This window comes from Setaria viridis, chromosome 9 (genome assembly GCF_005286985.2).
Source record: "Setaria viridis chromosome 9, Setaria_viridis_v4.0, whole genome shotgun sequence".
Taxonomy (NCBI): domain Eukaryota; kingdom Viridiplantae; phylum Streptophyta; class Magnoliopsida; order Poales; family Poaceae; genus Setaria; species Setaria viridis.
In genome coordinates, this window is record NC_048271.2 from 46,285,328 (window position 1) to 46,309,384 (window position 24,057).

The 24,057-nt window shown below is 52.2% G+C and overlaps 2 protein-coding genes and 1 pseudogene across 2 annotated transcripts; 1 reads left to right on the forward strand and 2 right to left on the reverse strand.

Annotated features, from left to right (window-relative positions):
• The first annotated feature begins 6,665 nt into the window (after positions 1-6,665).
• Positions 6,666-11,101, forward strand: LOC117836615 (transcription factor Y1). Its single transcript, XM_034716082.2, has 3 exons — positions 6,666-7,052; positions 7,343-7,472; positions 9,916-11,101. The coding sequence occupies exons 1-3, from the start codon at positions 6,920-6,922 to the stop codon at positions 10,736-10,738; spliced, it is 1,086 nt and encodes a 361-aa protein (XP_034571973.1). The 5' UTR covers positions 6,666-6,919; the 3' UTR covers positions 10,739-11,101.
• Positions 11,102-15,859: 4,758 nt separating this feature from the next.
• LOC117838662 (uncharacterized) lies at positions 15,860-17,540 on the reverse strand. Its single transcript, XM_034718777.2, has one exon. It carries the CDS (start codon positions 17,266-17,268, stop codon positions 16,216-16,218), a length of 1,053 nt encoding a protein of 350 aa, XP_034574668.1. The 5' UTR covers positions 17,269-17,540; the 3' UTR covers positions 15,860-16,215.
• A 149-nt stretch (positions 17,541-17,689) lies between these two features.
• LOC117838661 (uncharacterized) lies at positions 17,690-23,857 on the reverse strand (annotated as a pseudogene).
• Between the last annotated feature and the right edge of the window lie 200 nt (positions 23,858-24,057).

The following is a 24,057-nucleotide window of genomic DNA, read 5'->3' on the forward strand; positions in this document are numbered from 1 at the left end:
CAAAATCCATGCCATATAAACCATGTGAAGTAAAAGTATTTAGTACCTTTGACATAGGTAACTGATCTCGCACTTCCTTTTTTCTGATGAAGTGACCTCACACTTTGATGACAATAATTTTGTTAGATTACATAATCTAAAATATTGTTACATCATGATCAAATCAAAATACTTGGTGTAGCAAGTACTTCGATGCCAATAATGGATAAGTATTTCCTGTATTTTAATATAGAGACACGTAAACTAGAGCGGAGGGCCGGAGAGGTACGGTGGTGATCGGTGGTGGAAGGATCCTACAACGATCCAAAAATTTACTACGACCCAAAATAGTGTACTAGTAAAATTGACGACTCATCTAAACCATGCATGATGAGAAAGCAAAACGGTTGACAGAGATGCAAACGGGATCTGCAGATTCCATCCCGCCTCCGAGGATCTCGCTGGGTGAGCGACATTACGCGGTCGCCAGCTACCTGCCAAAGTGTCCGGCAACTTGCGGGTGCCATCAGCAGGCAGCCAGCCACCGGCAGCATCACGCCTTAATCGGCGATGAGCCTGTGGCGGTTTAAAGGCCTTCGCCATCAGCGGGACATCATGCCCTCTCAGGAAGGGCGCGGCGCGCTTTCCGACGACAGCGATCAGGATTAACATGCTGGCCGGCCGGAAGCTCTCTTCTTCTGCATCCCCCGGCCCGGTGATCTTTCGCTGCGCGTGATCGGCCGGAACAGCGGCGATGCGGCGCCCCTCCGGTCCACTCGTCCGCGCCCGGGGGAAGATGGGGCGCTCCGTGGCAACACAATGAACACATCGCCGGAGGCGCGCGGGGACCTCATCACTGGCCGCCCCTGCCCATGCACCCACAAGCTTCTGCAGGCGCCGTAGGAACACGTACATGTGGGGTCCCTGGCGATCGGGATTAGTCAGAGTGAATGTGCTACAGTCGGTGGTTGTGTTTGGTCCTTTTCCAGGTGCAGAGAAATTTGCTCGAGGCGCCACGCGGATTTGCTGTTGGTCTGCGACGAATGGTCAAGTGGTAGTCTGATTAAGCAGGAGGGCTAACACGGGAATTTCGCAGGAAACAGGGATCCCGGAGTACGGTCGAGGTCGTACCTAAGCATGTGTGTTTGGTTCTAAGCATTCGATGACAGGGGAATAGATTGGTTCCATCCCTATTTTTTGGGTTGGATTGGATCCATTTCATGTTTGATTGAAAGGGATGGGTCGGTTTCAGTTTTTTATTTGGTTGTACGGGTTAAGAGGGGTAGAATGGATGTCATTTTAACACCGTTAGAAAAAGTTGTATGTGGACCCCATATGTCATTATAGGACCCATCTGTCATCCTCCTCTTCTTTTTTATTTTTCCCCTTGCATCTTATCTTCTTCCTCACAAGGTCACCCTGGAGAAGCTCAAGCTCCACCTGAGCGCCGCCCCTCCCTCTCCTCTGCGCCGCCCGCCACCTTGCTTCTCCCTCCCAAGCGCCAACCTCTGCCGCCACCCCTCCCTCTCTCTCTTGCGCCATCCGCCGCCCGCCGCCTTGCTTCTCCCTCCCATGCATCGACCTTCGCCTGCCACCCCTCCCTCCCTCTCGCCTGCACTAGCCGCCGCCCTGCTTCTCCCTCCCCCGCGCCGGCCTCCGCCTGCCACCCCCACCATTCATCTCCCCTGCGCCTCCCCACGATTTTGCGCCGCGAAGCGCTTGTGCTCACGCTCGCCTCCCTTGCCTATGCCGTGCAATCCAAGAGCGGACGGAGCACGACGACTCGACCCGAATTTGTGGGGAATATTTTCTGTAAGGATGGATCCAACCCACTTCATTTGTGAACAAACATGAATCCTAGTGGGTCAAATCTATCCCAACCCACCTCAATCCTCTATCAAACACACAATCCTCTATCAAACACATTCTAACATTTGGTACTGCGGCACTGTTTGATGGTTCCGCTGGTTGCTAACATTTGGTACTGCGGTACTGTTTGATGGTTCCGCTGGTTTCTTTGTTTCTTGCACCGTCGGGCTGGATCTTGCCTCCCGCCGCGCCGAGACCACGACCCTGTCTTCGCTGCGTCAGCATGCGGACAAATTCCTCGTTTTGTCATGCTCGTGTGCACTGGCTCCGATCCGTTCCATCCCCCGTGCAAGCAACCGGAGCAAAACCGTGCGCCCCAATTATTTCCGCTTCGTCTCGAGCGCATGCAAATGCCCATCATCATCAACATCACATCATTCACAAGCCAGTTGCATCCTCTGATGCTAACCCTAGTCGTTCGCTCGAGAACAACGGAAGCGACACATCTATTTACCACGGCGACTCAATCATTCCCCGCGTCCTAGGTACACGCGCGTAGCCGGGCCATGTGGTGAAAGCACCAACCAGGTAAACCCATCCCCCCCCCCCCCCCCCCCCCCCCCCCCCCCCCCCCGGCGGACGCTTGCCCGTCAGAGCAGGGCGCGGCGCGGCCGATCGAATGATCGTTCACTTCGCTGTACGTGTGCGCGCCGGGACCAAATGATAGGGTACGGTGGCGCATCGCGTCAGCGCCGTCGTCGTCGTATCACGGCCCGGAGATCTCTGAAAAGTTGCTCTCCCGCTGGTCGACACCCTTTTCAATGCCCGGCTCCGGTGGCCAGTGCGGCGAGGTTGCGTTGATTCCGCCCGCTCCGCGACAAAAAAAACCCTGGAAAACTTTTATAAACCCCAGCTCCGATCCCAAACGCCTACGTGCTCGCCTCGGCGTCGCGTAAACTCGGCTCCCGTGGCGTGCGAGCGTTCGTCTATGATTATTATTAGCTGGTGAGACGACGAGATGGGTATAAATCTTCCTTAGAGACATCTCAAGGCGAAGCTAGAGAATTCCCCGGTGCCGTCCCCGTCGAGATGCCCGCGACAAGGTGGACGTAATTAATTAAAGCGCCACCACAACAACCCCCCCGGGTGGCCGGGTTTGCGAAGCCTATTCGGCGTACGCATATTCTTTACACACCTGCTAACCTGAAGAACACACGGCTCAGGATCGAACACATATTAGCAAACTACTTGTCGCAAAGTCACTTACGTTTTATGGAAATGAAGTCTCGTGGCAAGTTGTGCTCGCTTTTAATTGTATTGCTGCCTGTCCAAAGATCATAATAACGAAACAAACATTGGACCATTATCACGTCATTTGCAGGCCTCTCTGTCTGGCGTTCAATTGAGACAGCCAAAAAAGGGGAGATATGCCATTTCCAGGAGAGCATATGGTAGGACACCCATCAGGGTCCGCCAATCATGCTCGCAGAGACCGCTTTTCCGATACGCATCATCAGTTGCTAGCTCATCAGGTACGTATAAGCAGAATTAACTGTGTTGGTTAAACAGGAGTTGCACTTGGATGGACCAGGGAAAAAAGGTCTTCTGGTGCTTGGACAATCATGATATGCCCTGGTGCTAGGAAATTCCAACTTTGACAGGATCGATTAATTTCATATACTGCACATCCATTTGGATTTTGGCTCCTGATTTACTTTGATCCTATATTTTTCGCGTTCATTGGATGGATGAATTAAAATGGCAGTGAAAATGTGGCGATATGGCTTTTAATTTGTAATTACCATTGGCATGTATGATCACCACGTTATATCTATCGGACTTTATTCTTGTACCTGGCTGTAATTCGTTGCCATGAAACATGCATATGTATATAGTCAGCCTGTTAAGTATAGCTAAGAAAAATTCTAAAGAGAATATCTAACATGTTTTCCAAAAGCTAGGAAAATGTTTGTTCCTCCTCCTCTTTTTTTGTGTCTTAAATGTTATTAAAAATTTTGAAAAATATTTTGCATTATTACATCCATACACCATCCGTCTCTAAAAGTAAGTCATTATGTGATTCAAAATTTGTCTCATAATTATTTTCATTGTTACTCTATTATAAAAAGAATCGCCAATTAGCACCTAATATGGCTAATAAATAGGGAGCAAACAAGGCATTTTACACTTTTGCTAATTTGCCTGATTTTTCTAGAGTGGCTTTCTTTTATGGATGGAGAAATAAAAATCATAATACCAGAATTATGGAGCTCAGTTGCAACATATCATATTTCTGAGCTATATAAGCCCGTAATTATTAAAATGGAACACATGATAGAATTAAGCAAATGCTTTGTTGGTTTGGTTAATAAGCAGGACACATAAATAGATACGCCTAAAGTGTCATATTCCATTATTTACGAACAAACGAACAACTAGTAGTGGAACAAACGCTATGTATCACTTTCATCGCTCTCGTTCAGCGCTATTTATTATGTCGGAAATTGATTGTTCTTATTGACGATTTAACTCTTTACGGAAAACAACATATCACATCTAGTAGACAATGAGGATCTATATCGTAAAATCCACATAAGTTCAAGTATTATTTATATGACCAGAATGTAAATAGTTCAGTTACATATTATGTATTTCTATTGTCCATCATTATCAGAGCATGGTGGGTACTAAAGTGTAATCCCTCCTTTACTTAACAAAATACCACAAGTTGCACATGTTACTACATGCTCATAAAGTAAATATATGAAGTGAAACACCCGTTTTTCATAAAAAAAAGGCGTACCCAGTGCGAAAACTTCCACACAAGGTGGGGTCTGGGGAAGAGAATTTCTAGACAGCCTTACCCTTGCAAAATTCTTTTAAAATTCTACAAAGAGGCTGGTTCAAACAAACCTAGGACCTCCGGGCCACAAATGGAGGGTTTTACCAAGGTCTGCCTTCACCCTTTTTCAGAAACAATACAATTTTTTTGCCTTCCTTAGCTAATGGATGCATTACTTTGCGCATTGGGTATCACCCCTATTCAGTGCGTATATGCCCCTGTTATGCCATAACTGGCATCTCTACGTATAGTGGAATAATGGAAAGTTTTAATGATTTTATCCTGCCCTTTTACTAAAATCAACATGGTGTGCCATTTCGTAAAATGGTCAAATCTAATAGGTTCATGTAATAGTTACCCTTATTCATGGTGCGCCCTTTTAGATTGCGAATTTACGATGCATGGGCTAATTTAAGGACATAATGTCTTTGTTTGTTATTTTTGGATGCCAGTAGCTTCTGCCTCGCTGACAGTAAAAAAACACGCTTCGCACCACACATCATCTGCACAAGATCTTCAATAACCCCTTACCGAGAACCCGTGCGCGTGAAAAGTGTGTGTAGATCTTAATGATATATATGAGTAGAGAACACATCCTTATGCATGTGTAAATACCCCTTAGTCTCATGTGATGTACATTAGATCGAACATCACATTTGCAATTTATTACAGGAAGAGCAACTCATCAGGAGCACCTTTCTATCCAATAGAACGCATTACTATATTAAACTACTAGTTTCCTAGATAAGTACTACCTCTGTTCCAAATTGTATATCGTTTTGACTTTTCTAGGGGTATAATTTTTGCTATGCACTTAGATACAGTGTATGTCTAAATGTATAATAATATCTATGAATCTAGAAAAACTCAAAACGACCTATAATTTGAAACGGAATGAGTAAACCGCAACTATGCATTCCAATAATTTCACCATCTTGGCGCTTTGTTGCACTCTATGTGTATGCAAACAATTTTGCATATAGAGAGTGGATCGGATCAGCCTTCGCACACGTAGTGTGTGCATGCTGTGTGCACGGGGTGAACGCACACCGGCTCACTGAACTGATGAGTGATGATACCCCCTCGGCCCTCGACGATTTTACGCTTGATTTTACACAGTGCTCCCCCGCCGTGACTGGCCTTCAACTCTCTCGACCCCGGGGACCTGGAGAGTGCCGCTGCCGCGCCTCACTGTGCAGCCATCACGGCCCAACAGCGCTTTGTAGGTGGGCAGATGCCATCGCCGGTCGGTACTCGGACAATAGCGTACGGCGGCGACGTGCATCTCTGCCCGTTGATCCGGTCGAGCCTCGAGAAGAGAGGAGCTGATGAACGAATAATGCCCTGGCCCCTGGCTGGAGATATCATATGAGATCAGCCGTCCTGCAGCAGCTAGCGGGGGCAGCTGGCTCATCATTTACTCCGCGCACAGCAAAGCTTAGGTCCCGTTTTCTTCTACTAACTTATTTTTAGCACCCATCACATCGAATGTAGCTATCAACCACACAGTGTGACAGTGGCATCATCATCACGCATCTTCACTTCACATATTCATTCATCAGCATTCCAGTGTTAACGGGGGCATGATCCTGCTGCTACTTGCTAGTCAGCCGGCCGGGCCCCGTATCAGCGACCGTTCGATCAGCTAGACACAGTAGTGGCGACTAGCGAGTACGTTGCTACTGCAAACTGGTACAGTACATTTACTTCGCGCACGTACCCCGGCCGGCCAGACGGCCAGTAGCTCGGAAATACAACGCGCGCGCGGGCGTCGCCGACAACGTGGTCGCTCGCGCGGCCGCGTGAGTGGACGGTGGTGAGGCCTCACGCCACGGCACCAACTCGCCCACGTGCCCGCGCCACCAGCCACACGGCCGCGCGCCCGGTAGCCGCGGCCCCCCCACTTACCATTCCCCACGTAACGACCCGGCCGGTCACAGGGGGTAAGTGCCCGTGCGCGGTGTGCCCCCCGGCGCGCGCCGCTGCTATATTATGGCGCCGCCCCCGCGCGCTGCCGTGTGGCGTGGCCGTGCTAACCAGCACACAACGAGGGCGCGTTCCGTCGGGCCCGTGTGCGGTAGTGAGGGGAGCGAGCGAGCTGAGAGCCCGGCCAGCGCGCGCGGTTGTCCCAGCGGCCGGCCGCACGCGCACCAACTTCCCTTGGACGCACGCGAGCGAACTGAGCGCAGTGTGAGTGCCGGCGCGGCGGCGCGCGGGGTGTGATCGCCAGCGGGAAACCACCCGCCGGCAGCTAGGCTTGCGAGAGCTAGTTGGTAGCCGGCGAGAGCGATGGGGAGGGCGCCGTGCTGCGAGAAGGTGGGGTTGAAGCGGGGGAGGTGGACGGCGGAGGAGGACGAGATACTCGCCAACTACATTGCCAAGCACGGAGAGGGGTCCTGGAGGTCGCTGCCCAAGAATGCAGGTAACCAGGCCATACCGATCCACGACGCACCCATTAGACTCACTCACTCTTCGTGCATACATGTTCTCGATACACATTCGGTTGCCAGAGTGCGTATGTGCATATATGTATGTATTGCATGTTTCGTATGCATCAGCAGCTAGCAGCTCTACACAATTCCTCATCTTGTTCGTCGTTTAACTTGAAGACATGATTAAGCAACATAATAACTAGCTAGGCGCTACACCATATAGCTAGTAGCATCTTGTGTGTGACTAATCTCGTCTCTTGTTCGTCTATGCCCGACGCAGGGCTGCTTCGCTGCGGCAAGAGCTGCCGGCTGCGGTGGATCAACTACCTCCGGGCGGACGTGAAGAGGGGGAACATCTCCAAGGAGGAAGAAGACGTCATCATCAAGCTCCACGCCACCCTTGGGAACAGGTAACGCCCTAATCAACACACTACCACGACCCGCTGAGAGTGAGTGTACATCCGACTATAAAATTCACAGCAGCTCAGCGTGCCTTCGTTCACAGGAGTCACTGCCACATGTGCTGGCAGAAGAGTCAACACGGGCTACTCCGACGAAATCTCTTAGACTACCTTTAGTACATCTAGCAACAACTATAGTAGGTGATCGAACGTATTGTTCCTGGAGCTTGATTTGATGACTGCTCCGATCGGTTGAAAGTTGAGACATCGGTCGCTAGCAGACAGTAGATAATCTAGGTACACTGCTGGAATAGGGGTATACTATAGTAGCCTGCTGGGCAGGACTGCATGGCTGAAAACAACACGACCATCCCTCTTAACAACGTAACTTTTCTAGTCCGACACAGCGCCTGGTGCATGTGTGTTTACAGCACTGTTCATGTACACGTGGGCTCTACGCACGCTCGGTCTACTGCGAGTGCATTTAGTTCTGGCGGTCGGTTCGGTCACTGTCACAGCTGCATGTGTTCCTGGAGCTGCCCGGCCGTATCTGTGGCAGAAGGGCGTGCTGCGTGTGCAATTTACCGAACAGACAGTTGCATGTAAATCTCGAGGCCACGTTCATGCATGCATGGCGTGCCTCGCCAGATACCGCGCCAGAGCTCGTTCGTTCGTAAATTAGCATGACACAAACTTTAACTTATTATCTGATCGGTTACCTTGTTCTTGCATATACTTATCTATCAAACGAAAAGCCGAAACACGAGGAAAGTTCGGTCTATGGTGGTCTTTCTCGTGTCCAAAGACAAAAGGAGATTAAAGCGAACAAGACTACGATTAGATAGCATCATTTTTTAAGCACATTACAATCACAGAACTCATATTCTTGTTTACACACTCACCTCCTGAACGCATGCATGTGCACCTCTTGAACTCGTAGGCACCTGCAGAGATTCATGCGTATATATAATATAACTAGATTTTTCTGATAGTAGAGCAAGCATGTATCCAACATCTCAATTACTCCTCATCACTTATTTTTTAACACATAATATAATCCATCCAGTTAAAAAATCCTGGTGCGGTCAGCGTTTGTTATGCAAAGGGGCGTGAAAAAGCACGCATTACTTCATTATTAGGAGAATCCGTGCGGTAGTTTTAACTGTAGTACACGTGGAGTACGCGAACATCTGACGTGCAAAAGGAGGGGAAATAACAAAACTAAAGAACAAGAAAACGCTGTAGAAAGTACGAGCTCTCTCAAGATCAGCTATCCCATCAGCACACTACAGGGAGGAATTAATCCCCGTCTGGATCTACGAGTCCTACACGATCGTTTTTCTAGTGCGATCGAAGTACACGAATAATCAATTCATCGGTCCGATGTCATGGCACTGTAGCGGCACACCGATCGTTTCGTCCCTACACGCTCCTCCTGCTAACGTCACATAGACTGGTGCCATAACAGGACACGTTCGATTTCCCTGTGGAGCCAGCATACTACGGACGCAGGAAAAAACCTTGGCGACAGAGAGCTTCGATTAGCGGCCGGGTCGAGAGCGATCGGGCCGGAGGGCGGAGGACCACGAGACGGCAATTAAGCCGGGCCAACACTCTTTAACTCCTGACAGCGCACTGGCAGGGGGCCGGAGGCCATGCGGCCATGGCGCCATGCTACACCTGCCGTCCCGTGCCGACCGGTCACGGTCTTCTCGAGGGCGGACGCGCGCACTGTGCCTGCCCACTGGGCGGGCCTTTCCGTCTCCATCTCGTCGCGTCCGTTCTCTCGCGCTCGCAGTCGCAGATCCCCGTCGCCGCGGGCCGGGGCGCTGTGCAAAGCGCACTTTGGCTGGCTGTTACCTTCATCTAATGGCGCGCTCGTACGGGTAGCTGTCGGTGGGCCACCGTGGGATTAATGGCGTGGCCCCCCCGCCACGCCCCGGTAATGATTCCTTCCGGCCCTTTACGTTGACAATACTGCCAGAGCGGCGCGCAGGTGAGACACGGCGAGCGAGAGGTCCCGGGGCCGCTCCATTGGCGGCCTCTGTTTGGACACAGTATACGGGCGGAGCGAGCTTTCCGTTGCTTTCAGGCTGCGCCCATAGCCCTCACTCTCTGCGAGCGATATGCATCAGCCTGACTGCCAGAGAGCTGCCTCGTAGCTAGACACAGACACATGCATGACTGTTACGGGGCATCATGAGCGCGCGGTTAGCTGCACCCAACTGCCAACGTGCCGCATGAACCGTTAGGTCGAGGAAAAAGGTGGTGCGTGTCGCTTTGGCCGGCCAGTGAAACGTCACCTTCAGCTCCCGTGCACTTTGATGGTTTCTGTTTTGCCCTTTAATTTCATGCTGTGCAGCTGTGGGCTGCGGCGTGTAAATATCTCGACGAGCATGTGCTGAGGTGGTTTAGATTTTACTGACACTTGTACGTGCTCCTGTCCCTGCAGGTGGTCCCTGATCGCCAGCCATCTGCCCGGCCGAACAGACAACGAGATCAAGAACTACTGGAACTCGCACCTCAGCCGGCAGATCCACACATACCGCCGGACCTACACCGCCGGCCCGGACACCACCATAACCATCGACATCAGCAAGCTGCACAGCGCCGAGAAGCGCCGCGGAGGCCGGACCCCAGGACGGTCGCCGAAGAGAGCCACCACCAGCAGCGGCGGCGGCAGTAACAAGGCCAAGAGCAAGGAGCTGCCGGACCCTGATAGTAAGAAGCCTGAGCCGGAGTCCGGCGAGGCGAAAGTCGCCTCCGGCCCGGTTGCCGCCGCGGCCTCGGCGGCGTCGAGCCCGCGGCACAGCGACGGGGCGCGGAGCGCCGTGGTGGACCCGGACCAGAACCAGCCCGACAGCAGCAGCGGCGCCGGCGGCGGCAGCACGCCGGAGGGGCCCTGCAGCGAGGACACGACCGGGCCGCTGGCGGCGCTGGACCCGATGGAGTTTGGGGGCCTCTGGGAGGCCGAGAGCGAGATGGAGCTGCTGCTGTCGAGCGGCGGTGTCGAGGCTGGGCCCGATCCGCTTACGGGGTTTGTTGACGCGGTGGGTGAGGCGGGCCAGGTGGACGACCTCCTTGACATGGACTGGGACGGCTTCGCGGCCCATATATGGGGAGATCATCCTACCGCCCAGGTCCAGCAGCAGAACGACGACGACCAGAGCACGCTGCTCCAGCCCGATGGGCCGCAGGCCGCTGCGGGCTGCAACGAGCACCAGGAGGACGAGCTGGAATCGTTCGCGACCTGGCTCCTGTCGGACTCGTTCTGAGAGCTCGTTCCGTCACCAAACTGATCAGGTCAGGGCGTCAGGCAGGTGTTCATGGAATGTGACCAAGGCAGCTTGGTGCTCCAGTGTACAGGCTTTTGTGAAGTTTAGCTTGTAGTTGTAGCTAGGTGTGCTGTTTCGTGCATGGAATGGACTTGCTTAAGGTCAACCTGTAGACCGTAGCGTAGAGGGGTTGCATCGCATTTGCATTGCATGGCGACATGGCGTGTAAGGGTAGTGCCGTTCAGCTCCCCGTCTCCCAGTGAAGACTTTGGCTTTGTGAACAGGGAGAAAAATGATCCTTCTGGTATGGAAGCTGTACGTGAAGACTCTGTTACAGAATGAGTGAGCATCTTTTTAGCTGTTTGAAGCTGAATCAGCCGTGGATAGAACCCAACTTCATTGGATTCAGTAGGAAGTGGTAGCCGACAGCAAGCAATTGCACAGCACGAGCACTCGTGTTGGACACGGGCATTAACTGCGTGTAGGCCGCAGTGAACAGCTCGTGGCTGTGGCCCTGCAGTGATCGATCTCACATGGTTCCGTGTCGATGCGTAAAAAGGTTGGAGCAGGAGCAGGTCAGTCTGGTACCGTGCGCGCGTGTACCATCGGATAAATTCAGCGGATTTGTCCCTCGTCATCAGATCTTCCCCATACTGATAAGAAGTAACCTCCAGTGTTGTCAGATCGGATGTTGGAAACAAACATTACCGGCCCTGTAATGCCAGCGTCTATCTCTTCCTCGCATCGAATTGCCCCTCGCATCAAATCCTTCTATTCTGACAGATTACACACAGGTCCCGCCGTGTCGTCACAGCTCATCTCGCCAACGCTGCTCGTGGCTGTCGTCTGTCGACGTGGGTAACCATTCACCGAGCACCTGTTGTAACTGTAAATAGTCAACCGCCACCACGAAATCCAGCAGAGACCCCACGACTCGCTAGTGCCCTGACGATCAAGCACGGGAACTAGCCGCCCAGGCACGCAGCGCAAGCAGCACGGAACACACGAGAGGGTCAGCCGAACGAGCTGTCCCGGATCGCAGGGGCACACCCGAAAAACTATGGCGGCTCCGGGCTCCGGCCGAGCACGTTCGCCCGTCCCGTCAGGTCTCGCCCTGCACTGCCCACCACCAGTGCCCGCGCACTGTGCCGATCCAGCACGACTGGTTTGTACTCCGGCGTTCGGTGGCCGGTCGGTATCCGCGGCAGGCGCGGCAACAGTCGCCGCGTGCCCGGCACGGCCGGGGGGGCAGGCCGATCGGCCGTCCGGTCACGCGATTGAGGCTTGTGTGGGCTGGCTTTCCCTCCGGGTTCCCCGATCGGGACGTCTTGGTCAGGGTGTTCCCGGCGTCGGATTCCTCTGATTTTGTTCATAAACGGGTGGCAACCTGTCGCTGTTGTTTACTCGTGTCTCGCACTGCAGATCGATGCATCCTCGTCGCCCTAGAACGTGCTCCACGGACACTTGCCATGATCTGCGTCTGTCAATCGATTTGCCACGGTGCATTCTCTTCCTTGCCTAGGCTACTAAGAAAAGCAGGAACCGTGTCTGAATCGTCCGAACCGGCTCGATCAAAAGTTGAAAGTGTGGAAAGGCCGAAAGGGAGACGATGAGTTCGCTGAGGCTAAGGTTTGTTGCCTGCCGCTGCTTTTTCTCGCCGTCCATGTGTCCGCCGTCCCCCTTGGCAATTATTTTGCCATCGATCGATCCAGCCAAGATGCAGGGAAGTACTGGCCGCTGTTAATTGCATCTTCCAATGACCAAATAATTGCGCGCGCGTACGAGAGCCGGGACCGATCGCCGCTGCAGCAGCAGCAGCAGTGCCAGTGCCACCACGCGCTTGTCAGCTTGCGGCCAACGATCACATGCTTCCACATGACCACCCGTCCCCTAACCCATGACGTCTCACCATTTTCGCTTCGACCAAGAGCTCTTCCGTTCCGTGCAATGCTTTTCATGGACGGTCATGATAGAATCGGTGATGATGTACCAGCGGCGGCTTCGGTTATGTCGCTTGCTAATAGGTGTTTTTGTGTTCGTGCTGAGAGAGAATTATTATTGGGGCATCTGATGCCGACGGACGATCGAACTGGATCGCTCACCGGCCGGGGCTGTGGAATGTCATGATGAAAATTTGTCAGTTTGGCGAGCGATGGCAACGCGAATAGCGGCGAACTCATCAAGATGCTGTTCCAGGGGACTAGCGTTTCGGCTTAGCTTGGTGTTGGTACTCTCCGGTGCATTGCATGCGGGCGTAGCACGGACAAAAACCAAGCTGTTAGCTAGAGACTGCATGCTATGCAAGCCGTTGAAATGAATGATACTTCTATATATGTTTGCTCGAGATGTTAATTGGGACACGTGTGTATGTGTGCGCCGAAGAGACATCAAAAAAGAAAGAAACCGGGAAGACATTCAAATTCTAAGATCTTGAATTGAAATTTGATTTATATAAGTTTTACTACCCTTTTCATTCCAACGAAAATCTCCAACAGACAATTTCTATGAGCCTCCCCTCCCTAACACCCTCCTCTCGCTCACCATGGGCCATATATATATTTTTTTGAAACTTACCATGGGCCATATATCAGAAGGCGGTTCTAGATGTCATGTCGCCAAGGTATTCCATTGGACTCACGGATAGATGATAATATCATGAAAGTGTTACGCGTGTTCTGACTAGAAATATGTACAATCATCTACAGAGGGAGCTAGGGGAAGACCACACCAGTCTAACACGTACCTAACGATTTCTAAAACACTTATCGCAGTTTTTTCCATGCTCAAAATACAATCACACATTCAACTGGTTTTCCACGATCATTTAGTATGGGACGTGTGCTCGCCAACCATCATCATCCAAACTACCATCACAAGGACCTCCATGACCACATTGCCTATGGTTGTTACGTGTTTCTCAGAATAGAAGTTGATTGAGGCTTCGAGGTTGAATGAACATCCAATGCTGATGTGGCGCGAGATATCTCGCCAACCAATGGAACCCGAGGTACCACTTGCACATTCACAAGTGTGTGCAAGATAGATAGCAAGTACAGGGTGAGCAAAAAATTGTTCATAGTTTCCTGTTGATATACTACAGCCTCCTGCCATTAAAGGTGACGTTTGGAACAAAAACGTATAGATTTGTATGTAGCACTCATCATTCTTGCTGTCTGAAACGTCGTATATTGCCGACAGGAGGAAGTAGCTACTCTACTATTTGTTATTGATTAAAAATGGATTGTCCGAAAAATTGTTGAGTCAAAAGTCCCAATTGGGTAGAAGAAGATTGTTTTAGGAAAATTTTATGATTTGATTCAAGTGTATACTAAATCTTAGGAATTTTGATCCCCGATCATGGCCTGTGTCCACTAAGATTGAAAGATTGTGTCCATGATTTTGTTGGTAAAAAATCTCACCGTGCCTATTGGTCAATGGAATTTGTCAACTCGTTAGAACAAAAAACTTCCAGGGCTTCTTCGCGTGGTGGAACCGTGTAACATAGAAAAATGATGTACTACCTAGTAGTAGCATGTAATGGTGTATGCGAGCATGTTTAATCTTGTAAAGAGTACTTAAATTTATGGTTAAGTTTGTTCAAAGTCACTCTATTCTAACTACCTTGATTTAGGGTATGTGTATTTCTCTCCCAGATTATATTACTTAGCTTATGGTACAAGGACAACATAAAAAGATCGTCCTTATAATTTAGTAGTAGCCAAACAACAAAACCCCAGTGCAACACTGATTGTGGCTAAAAAGGTTACGATCCATTATACTAGTCCAGAGTCCAGAGGTGATAGGTCGATGTTAGCCAGTGTGTACACCTGCAATCATGCTCACTTGCTCAGAGCTCGGATCTCGATCGGTGCCTCTCGTTGCCGTACTGGCAATACGTCCACACGCTGCCGCGACTGGGAGCGAGCAGATAACGCTGGTTGTAACGCTGGGGGCGTGCCGAGCCCCGCGGGTGGGGGCGTGTCCGTTTTGTCCGCACGCGCGTCCCGGATCTCGAAACGCCACCCCAATGATGCGGCGGCAGCGGGCGGAGGGCGAGGGCGGTCACCCCACGAGCCCGACACGGCACGTGCGCGCGCGAGGGCCTCCTCTGCTCCTCCGGCCTCCGCCCATGTGCCCCCGCATTTATTTACGCACGGGCCATACATGCCCCGCTCGCCGCACCGGCGGCGGCGGCGCCATGCCGATGCTGCAGCGCATGGGATGCGAGGCGTCCAATCCGCCCCGGCCCGGCCGGCGACGGCGACGGCAGATCGCCTCCTCCTCCTCCATGGATGGGAACGGACATGCATGACGCGAGTCGTGAGACGGACGGCCATGCGTTGCACGCCTGATCTTGCTGTGCCTTGCGATTGCCGTGGTTTCATTATTGTGGAGGAAGGAGGACGTCGCCTACGTGTGCGGATCTCTTCTTTTCGTACCGCAGCAGAAAAGCGGGCGCCGCGTAAAGGAGGTGCAAAGGCGGTTGCAGGCCTCGTACGCCTCTCGGGAAGCAAATCTCTCTGCGCCCAGCCGCCCAGCAGTAAAAACCCTGCGTAGCCAGCGTACCGCCGGGAGTCAAAACATCGCTACTAATACTGTACACCGTATGCAACGCCTGTAGGGATACGCGTAGCTTACGGCCCGCGTATCGCACCAGCAATATCAGCTGCTTGCTACGTGCTGCATGCAGTAATGCAAACTCCGCGCTGAAGACGTGACGTGCGTCACGTGACACGTACTATTAGAGTACAAATTCGCGGCAGTGAGTGAGGTTGCTTTCACGATCACGATGCCGCGGGGCTTTATACTTGGATACACTATCTTGCACACAGAAGGCGCCATCGACTATTCTATTTTCGAGCCATATTTATCGACTAAGGGGCCGATTGGTTCACAAGGCTAAACTTTAACTATGTTTAAATACTAATCAGAAATATTAAACATAGGCTATTTACAAAATCCATTGCATAAATGGAGGCTAAACGACAAGACAAATCTATTAAACTTAATTAGTCCATGATTTGACAATGTGCTACTACAGTAACCATTTGTTAATGATAGATTAATTAAGCTTAATAGGTTAATCTTATCGTTTAGCCTCCATCTGTACAATTAATTAAATTTAGTCCTCCTAATTAGCTTCTGAATATATTCGATGTGATATGGACTAAATTTTAGCTCAAGAACCCTAAAATCTCATCACTCTCCCTCCCTCGCTCCCCTTATATCTCTCGGGCTCCGCTTGATGTGACCATCGGCAAACTACCATCCTCTCCGAACGAAACGAGGGAGGAGAACTCACTACATTGCTAGACCACGCCGCCTATAGGCCTATACAAAACGCACGCAAAAAAGCTGAAAAGAAAAAATTGCTCGCATACATGACGAACAGGAACTAATCAAATAACTTCTCTCCAGCTCTTGATTTCGTTCCATTTCGCCTTTTCCGGGGAGGCTTTTTGACGGCGAACTTTTCTTCACCGGGAGAAGACGGGGTTCAGGGTTTTGGTGAGCCCGTGGAGCGCGCCGTAGCCGCGGGAGCTGAAGCCCAGGCAGCCCAGGAGGCCCTGCCGGTAGGGGAGGAACGTGCGCCGCCGCATCTCCTCCGCCTGCGCACGGTTCGGCGCCGCGTAGAGCCTCTCGTGCGCCGCCGCCACCGTCGTTGAGCGCCGCCTGCGCCCCCTGCCCTGACCCCGCGGACGGGCGTCCTCGCCGCCTTGACCGCCAGCGGCCTCCGTTGCTGGTGGTGCGCGAGAGGGGCGGAGCCTGGCGGCGAGCCTGTCCCTGGCCGCCCAGGAGGGCGAGAACGGCCACGCTCGCTCGGGTTTGGTGGCACCGGCGGATGCGGTCGTGGGGCCGTCGTGCGCGTGGGCGCTGTTGCCGGGCTCGCTCCTGCTGCGGTGGAGGAGCATGTCCTTGATGAAGACCCACCGCCGGGACCCGCGGGCCGATGACGCGGCCGACGAGGACGAGGACGTGGAGGAGGACGAGGAGGAGCGCGACGAGGCGGTGACAGGCGGCGCGGCCTCGTCCCGCGCTCCGCCGGACGCGTCGGGGGCGGGGACGAGCGCATTGATCAGCTTGAGCCGCGGGGACGCGCTGCGGAGCGGGGACATGGACCGCGCGCGGCGGTGCACGGACGCGCTGCGGGGCGTGAGGTCGCGGCCCCGCGCCGGGGCGCGGCCGCTGTCCTCGTCGTCGTCGCTGCCGGGGTCGAGATCCGGGAGCGGGGGCAGGGTGAGCGGCCGGATCTGGCCGTTGTGGAAGAGCTCGTCGGCGGAGATCATGGGCCCTCCGGGCCCGCCGAACTCGAACTCCGCGTCGCCCGCGCACCCGCGCCCGCCGGGACCGGAGGCCGCGGAGGCCGAGGATGACGTGGAGAAGAGGAGGTGGTGGATGGGGCTGGCCGGCGCGCTGAAGAAGTACCCGCCGCCGCCGCCGCCGAAGCCTCCGATGGCGGGGGAACGGCCCGGGCTGGACGGCGCGCTGGCGAACGGGGTGGAGCAGGTGCTGTCGATGTCGTCGTCCATGGCGCCTGCGCCTGCGCCCGCGACGCTGGGTGGTTCGCGCTCCTTGCGCCCGGGTTGACCTGGTTGTAGAGTGAAGTGGCGGTGGAGGTGGTGGGAAGGGGAAGAAGGCTGGAGAGAGGAGAGGGGAGGAGAGGAGAGGAGGAGAGGTTATAAATGGAGGGGGCGGTGCAGCGGCGGTAACTGTCCGGTGCACGGCACACCGATGGTTTGGGGGCGTGGCGATGGGACGGGGTCCGCGACTCGGCCAAGCGGCTTGGCCGGATTGGGTTTATTTACTGCAGGGAATTACATCTGCTTGGGCTGTGTGCCTTGCTGTAGGAGCTGTTGCAACGGAAATACCAGTGCGACATTTCAGACGGAATGGCCAGGCAGTTCGCTCTGTACTTCCCATGTTGGAAGAGTCTGAAATGCCCAAAAGAAGTGTCTGAAATCTCACCACTCGGTAGGTAACTTTGGGAAGGTGCACAAGCACAAATGGAACAGTTGTGCTGTACATCCGATTCGGAGATTTAGTGCCTATTTATTTGAGTTGCTTATGCATAAGCAACTTAAAATAAGCAACTTATTTGCTTATGAAATCAATCACCCTTACTTATTGAGTTGCTTATGGAGCTGCTTATTTTTAGCACATAAGCAACATAAGGGTTGCTTATGGGACTAAAAGGTGCACGTTACACCTCCTGCTTTCATTCAATGCACTTTACTCCTCTCCCCCCTCCTCCCCCGTCGCCAGCTCCTCTCTCCCTCCCTCATTGCCCGCTCCATCCCCGCCGCCGTCGGTCCCTCCCCTTCCTCCGCGCCGGTCGCCGCCGGCCTCCGCCCACAGATCCGTGCCACCCGCTGCCGCTCCCGGCCGCCGCCGGCCGCCGCCTGCTGCTCCCGCCCCGCCGCTGTTGCCGACCTCCGCGCCGATGGACGCCCCTCCGCCCGCCGCTCCCACCCCACCGGGGTTGTACTTGTGCGGGTAGCTCCCCGAGAGGTAGAATCCCTGAGCGCCCGGTAGCGCGCAGAGCAGCGCCGCTACCGCCGCGACGGCGACGAGACATGCCATCACCTGCCCTTGGATCTGGATGGGGGCTTCGAGTTTGGGTTATAGGCGGATCTGGGCGGGGGGGGGGGGGGGGGGGTTGGGAGTGGTGGTGGTGGCCCTGCTCCGGCGAGGAGCTCGCCGGAGGAAGGGGAGGAGGAGGTGTCGGTGGCGGCGGAGCAGATCTGGGGGTCGGGGTGGGGACGAAATGACCATGGGGGAAGAAGGGGGTCGGGGGGCGGTGGTGTGGTTTATTCGGCGTGGGGAGGCAAAGAGGAGGGGTAGCAACACAAGGGGCAAATATGACAATATCCACCTCATTCAATGCTCATAAGCAAGGGTATCCAAACAGCTAGACTAAAAATAAGCAACTTAAACCAAACAGGCCCTGCATCTGGCGCAAGCGCGATGCATGAGAAGTTGGGTCGATCATGTGCAAAGCAATTTGGACAGGGATAACATAGTGCGGCAGGGGACTGGGGTTGATGGTACAGATTGGCAATGCGCCGAGAAGTTGGGTCGATCATCCCCATCCCACGGACCAACCAAATTGGTGCCGCCCCCGTAGAACCGGGATCCCTGTTCGTAGAACAATCATGCCGGCCTGGCCTTCTACTTGCACACTACTACGATGCCAGCTCAACAGAGAAACCAACGTGTTTCCATTACACTCTGACTCGGGAACAGTTACTCTACTACCTATATTCCTATAAGACGCACGTCCTCATGGTTTGGGGCAGTACACGTCGACGGTATACACAGCTCCACAGGTTCAGGACATGTAAGTTAATATTTTCTGGCAATAGTAAGGCGCACTGTAATATCACTTAATCAAGAACACTCGTATCATGTACGAAGGTGACACCACGCGACCGGGTCCTGATGGTATGAGCAAATAATGCAGGGCGATATATGATGGCTTCTAGCGCCTACTAGACCCGTAGACCCGGCCTCACTCGAACACGTCCAGCTTGACCTGTCGGCGAGCCCATGAAAGATCTGATCGACGCGCTATTATGCAACGCCGATTTTATGCAGGCCACAATATTCTGACAATTACAGGTCCTTCGCAGTGCACCACAGCGTTGGAGGCGCAATGCCCTCCTAAACTTGTAAATGCAGGGTTGCAGCATGCGCAGGTAAAGTTTTGCATCGAACTACGGAGTAGCACAGTAGAAATGGTCATGGGGTTGCTTATGACAGAGGTAAAATATTCAGAAGCCATGTCATGCAGGGCAAGCACATTCAGCAATAGTAGCTGAATACGGATCTGATTTATCCCACAGGGTACATTGTAACATTTTAAAACTGATTTGAACAACAGGTCTGGGTTGACAGAATAAATCGGGGATATGTAACAGCAAAATGAAACAAAATTACAGAGCAAAAACTACAGCATTCATCTCAAATTACAAATTTACACTCCTGCCGTCGTCTCACGACCATGTCGCGGATCACCTCGTCGAGCAGGGAGTTTAGTATCTCGCTCTCCACCTCCTCGCCGGCCTCGAACGCCTCCACCCGGAAATCGACCCATGTGCCCAGCCCGCTGCTCATGTCCTTGTCGACAAGCTCATCCTCCACCCATTCCCCCATGCTCTTCCAGCTGGTGATCTCATTGCAGACTTCGGCCTCTACACCCCTGCTCAGCGCGGCCACCCCTTTGCTCCATGCTGCATATCCTGCCCGGAAGTAGGTGCTGCGTCTCGTCTCCAGGCATTCATTTATGCAGTCAAACAACAGCCGCCGGTAGCCACGACGGCCCAGAGGCTCTTTCCCTTGTGCATATACATGCATATTCTCCAATTTCTCGAAGAGGAGCGGGTCCAAAGCTGATCCATCCTGATTGACAAAGAGTGACCCTAGTTCATCTGTTGTCAAGGTGACGTTGCTTAGCACATCTTCAATGTACTCCAGCTCTGTGTGTCTTGATTTCTTCGAACATTGGGTGACATCTGAGATATCTGAAGCATCTACTGATGCGGAAGAGGCAGAGTCTGTAGTCTTTGCCTCAATGTCAACTGGTGGTGGATTCATCAAGAAATTCCCTGTGATAGTTTTAACTTCAGAAGAAGATGAATACGCCGCCTTACTCCCTGTTACAAAAAATGAATACTCTTCAGATGTAAAGAAATGTCAACAGTTCAAGTAGAAATTGCAGAATTTCATGCTGGGTGAATTACCATCACTGCTTCCTGAACACTCAGAAGACCAGCAACTCTCGCTTAGAAAGGTGGGTTCAAGCACAGAGAGGGGACTTAGATCTTCATACTCCTGTTCCTTCCTTGCATTACTGATACTACTGCATTCTTCTGGTTCCTCCACCTGAATCAAAGTGAAATCTGTATTAGAACTGCAATAAACTGATGCCAAAACTGATGAGTCACACAATAAAGTCCATGCTACTAAGAAAACCTTTAACACATCCGATCATAAAAGAAAGTAAACTGATGAGCCCCTGCCATTTTTGTTATTTCAAACATTATTTCTTCCTCATTGCTGGAAATGGAATCAACAGAGAGCATCTCATGCATTTTATTATAGGCATTCTTGACTGAAGCTAAAAAGTAACCTTCGCAAGAAAATTTTATTATACTAACCACCAGAAAGGGCAACATTGCGGAAAGTTCAGTAGGCACTTAAAATTCATGCCGAAGCTTGGTGTCATGTCATGATTATGTCAAACACAACATATTGATGAAATCCTATTCCAGATCATGAAGTTGACGCTAGAGTAGCCCCACTGAGAAAAGCTATAGATATGCCTTTACTCGTTTCACAAGAAGGTTTTAGTAAAAACATTTGGCCATAAACATAATGTGCAGTGGCCAAGTACATGAGGTACATACTATTCTAATATGACATGTAATCCTTTTCAAGCTCCAGTACAGAAATAAATAATGGGTGCAAAATGTGAAGTTGTTGTGCTATCAAGTTATTTGCAAAAGATATTGGGTAACTCAAACTGATTTTTACCTTTAATTTACTGCCACGGAAAATTTGGCCCTTTGTAGATGACTGGGCTGATGGGCAATAATCATATTGAGAAGGTTTGGCTTCAGAAGGGCTACAGTCAAATACTCCGCTTTCTGAGCCCCAATTGCTGCAGGAAGAGGTTGGTGGTTCCTCCAAGGTAAAAGTAGCAGGCACAAATGTATCACCCCTTGTGAAGGTGATGGATGGATCAATTTTTGATGTTAGCTCCTTCAGCTTCTTTTCTAGGAGAAGGCTCAAGGCATCACCGTTTACAAAGTTCAGACCCACTGACGATAGCCCTTCAGCCTTACCATCTGAATCATCTTTATCACATCCTGCATCCAGATTGAAATTGCTTCTTGAGTCCCATTTACCCGCCAATCTGGAGGGTCCTGCTGATGGTTTGACCAACGGTGAGGTGAAGGTAAATGACACAACATCTGTAGTGTCTTTACTTTCCTTGTCCCACTTAATGTGCTCATCCATAACAACATTAGGTTGAACCTGCTTCTGAAGTTTACCCACTGGTTTTTCAGGCACGAATGTACCCTTCTCATTGGTGGAGTTCCTCTCTATCAAACGTTTCTTTTGTGGGAAGTCCTTGTTGTTTGACGATGATCCCTCCCTATCGCCACTTATGCTTTCCACAATGTCTTTTCTGCCACCAACTTTAGATACCTTGCTTCCACTCTTGATCTTCCCAGAAGATGAATCTCCTGCCATCGCCTTTCTGCCTTGCTGAGTTGAGACAGATTTGTTCGGTGCCACCTTGCCTCTGGTCACTAGAGAGTTCTGTTTCTGATTATTTTGCCGAAGGACAGGGGATGAAGTGCCAGATGATGATGGCTTCTTCTGCTGCTTGTTTCTCTGGTGATTAGACTGACTTCTAAAAGGTTGGTTTGTTCTGTGGTCATCATGCTCTTTCTGTAGTCCTGAATTCCTCCCAGAACTTACACCCTCCCTCTTCTGCACATTATTCTTTGCTTGGACTGCCAAAGAAATAGACTTTCCCTTGTTGTTCTTCGAACAACTAGGATTGTTAATTTCATAAGAATCGATTGATGGTCTGAATATGACAATATCTTCCTCACTGTTCCAGCTCCGGTTCATCTGCTGACCTCTGGAGAACCTCACATCTGGCAGCTCAGGAGTGGTCCTTGTTGACTGTGCTCTCTGAGATACAGTCCTCTGAGAAGCAGGTATGCTTTCTCTTGGCTCCGAAACCCTCAAAGGAATTCGTGCTGGGCTGAATGAGCAGATTTTCTCCCTGGAACTGGATTGCGTCCTTGGCTGAAGAATCTTGGCTGCTTCCTCCATGATCTGAGCAGCATTTCTCGCTGAACTGAAACCTGGATTCTTGATGGGGGACAAAAGTCTGTGATGAGACATTGGTAGGGGCTTTGCGGACCTTGGTGGCAATGCTTCTATCTGGAACCTTTCAATCGGGCTGCTTGGCATCTTCTGTGCTCTGAGATCCAATGGCTTTCTCATATAACCATCAACTCTTCGAGGAACATGACTGAACTGATCATTCATTGAGTACTCAGGACTCCTCTTGAGGCTTTGGCTGTCCCTAAACGATCTTGTGTCCCGGAATGGTGTGCAGTATGGTTCTGGAACACCTGAGGTGGGCAGGGCGTCCAAGCCCATGAGCCTGGCCACCACACCTGGTGCCTTCATCTCACGTCCTTCCTCATCTGTCACTGAAGAAGCACAGCTGTAGTCGCTGCTCCCCTTGAAGCTTGGCACGCCAATCCCCTCGTCTTCATCAACCTACAAATTCATCCAACAAACAAGAGTGAATACATGCCCCTGCACCAGCACAACATCTTCGAATAGTTGCGAGGAGCAAGCCTCAGAAAGATCACTCACCAAGTGGAGACGCCCGGACGGCAAGGTTTCTTCACTCCTCTTGACAAGCTTGGCGCCCTCTGTGAACAGATCACAAGAACAAGATAAGAAACCATAAATCGGAGAGAGATAACAGCTCTGCCGCCAGCTGGGAAGCAGTAAGGGAGGCATTCTTACAAACACCTACCTGGCGAGTTGGAGAACAGCTTCTTGCGTGACTTGCGCTTCCAGTCGAACAGGTTGAAGATCCCACCAGCACCTCCGCCGCCGCCAATAACCTTCGCTCCACCCTTCTCCGACGCCATCGATCCTAAAACTCTCGACACAAAATGAAAAGTCCTCTCCTCAGCTCAGCATCCGATCCGCGGCAATCCCCGCGGGAAACAGAAATCGCCGATACAGCCTGGTCAACCAACAAATCTATCTGAGCGGAACAGACCATCACCTTACGAATCTTAAGATAAATCACGGCATCCCCTAATAAAAGCATCTGTCTACTCGCGAAGCGAATCGAGTGGGGAGAGAACGGCGGGCGCCTCCGTGCTTACCGAAGTGGCCTCGACCTCGAGGCGGCCGCGCAGCGCGGACGACGCGGAGGATACCAGCGGCCGCGCAGCACGGACAACGCGGAGGCTACCAGCGGCGGCGGCAGCGGCGAGGAGAGGCGGCGGCGGCCGGGAGCATCAGATCGGAGAGGCCGCTAAAGGCCTGGCATTTATGCTGCTGGCTGGGAGAGTCGATCCGAGAGTGGTATTAAAAACGCTGGCCAGAAATGGGGTTTTCGAATTCGGGGCGGCCGTGGGCCCCGCCTCTGCCCGTTGATATCCGCCGGAGGGGTGGCTGGCGCGTGGGGCAGGAGCGGGCACGGGGCCCACCTGGCGGTGGGCGGAGCGCGTCCCGTGCGTGGTGGGTGGGGAAAACGATGAAAGGGGGCA

Excerpts from the sequence above, each read along its gene's own strand:
- LOC117836615 (XM_034716082.2), top strand. The coding sequence starts at position 6,920 with ATGGGGAGGGCGCCGTGCTGCGAGAAGGTGGGGTTGAAGCGGGGGAGG. Across the intron at positions 7,053-7,342 it reads GTCGCTGCCCAAGAATGCAG|GGCTGCTTCGCTGCGGCAAG; the intron begins GTAACCAGGCCA and ends TGCCCGACGCAG. Across the intron at positions 7,473-9,915 it reads CACGCCACCCTTGGGAACAG|GTGGTCCCTGATCGCCAGCC; the intron begins GTAACGCCCTAA and ends CTGTCCCTGCAG.
- LOC117838662 (XM_034718777.2), bottom strand. The coding sequence starts at position 17,268 with ATGGACGACGACATCGACAGCACCTGCTCCACCCCGTTCGCCAGCGCG.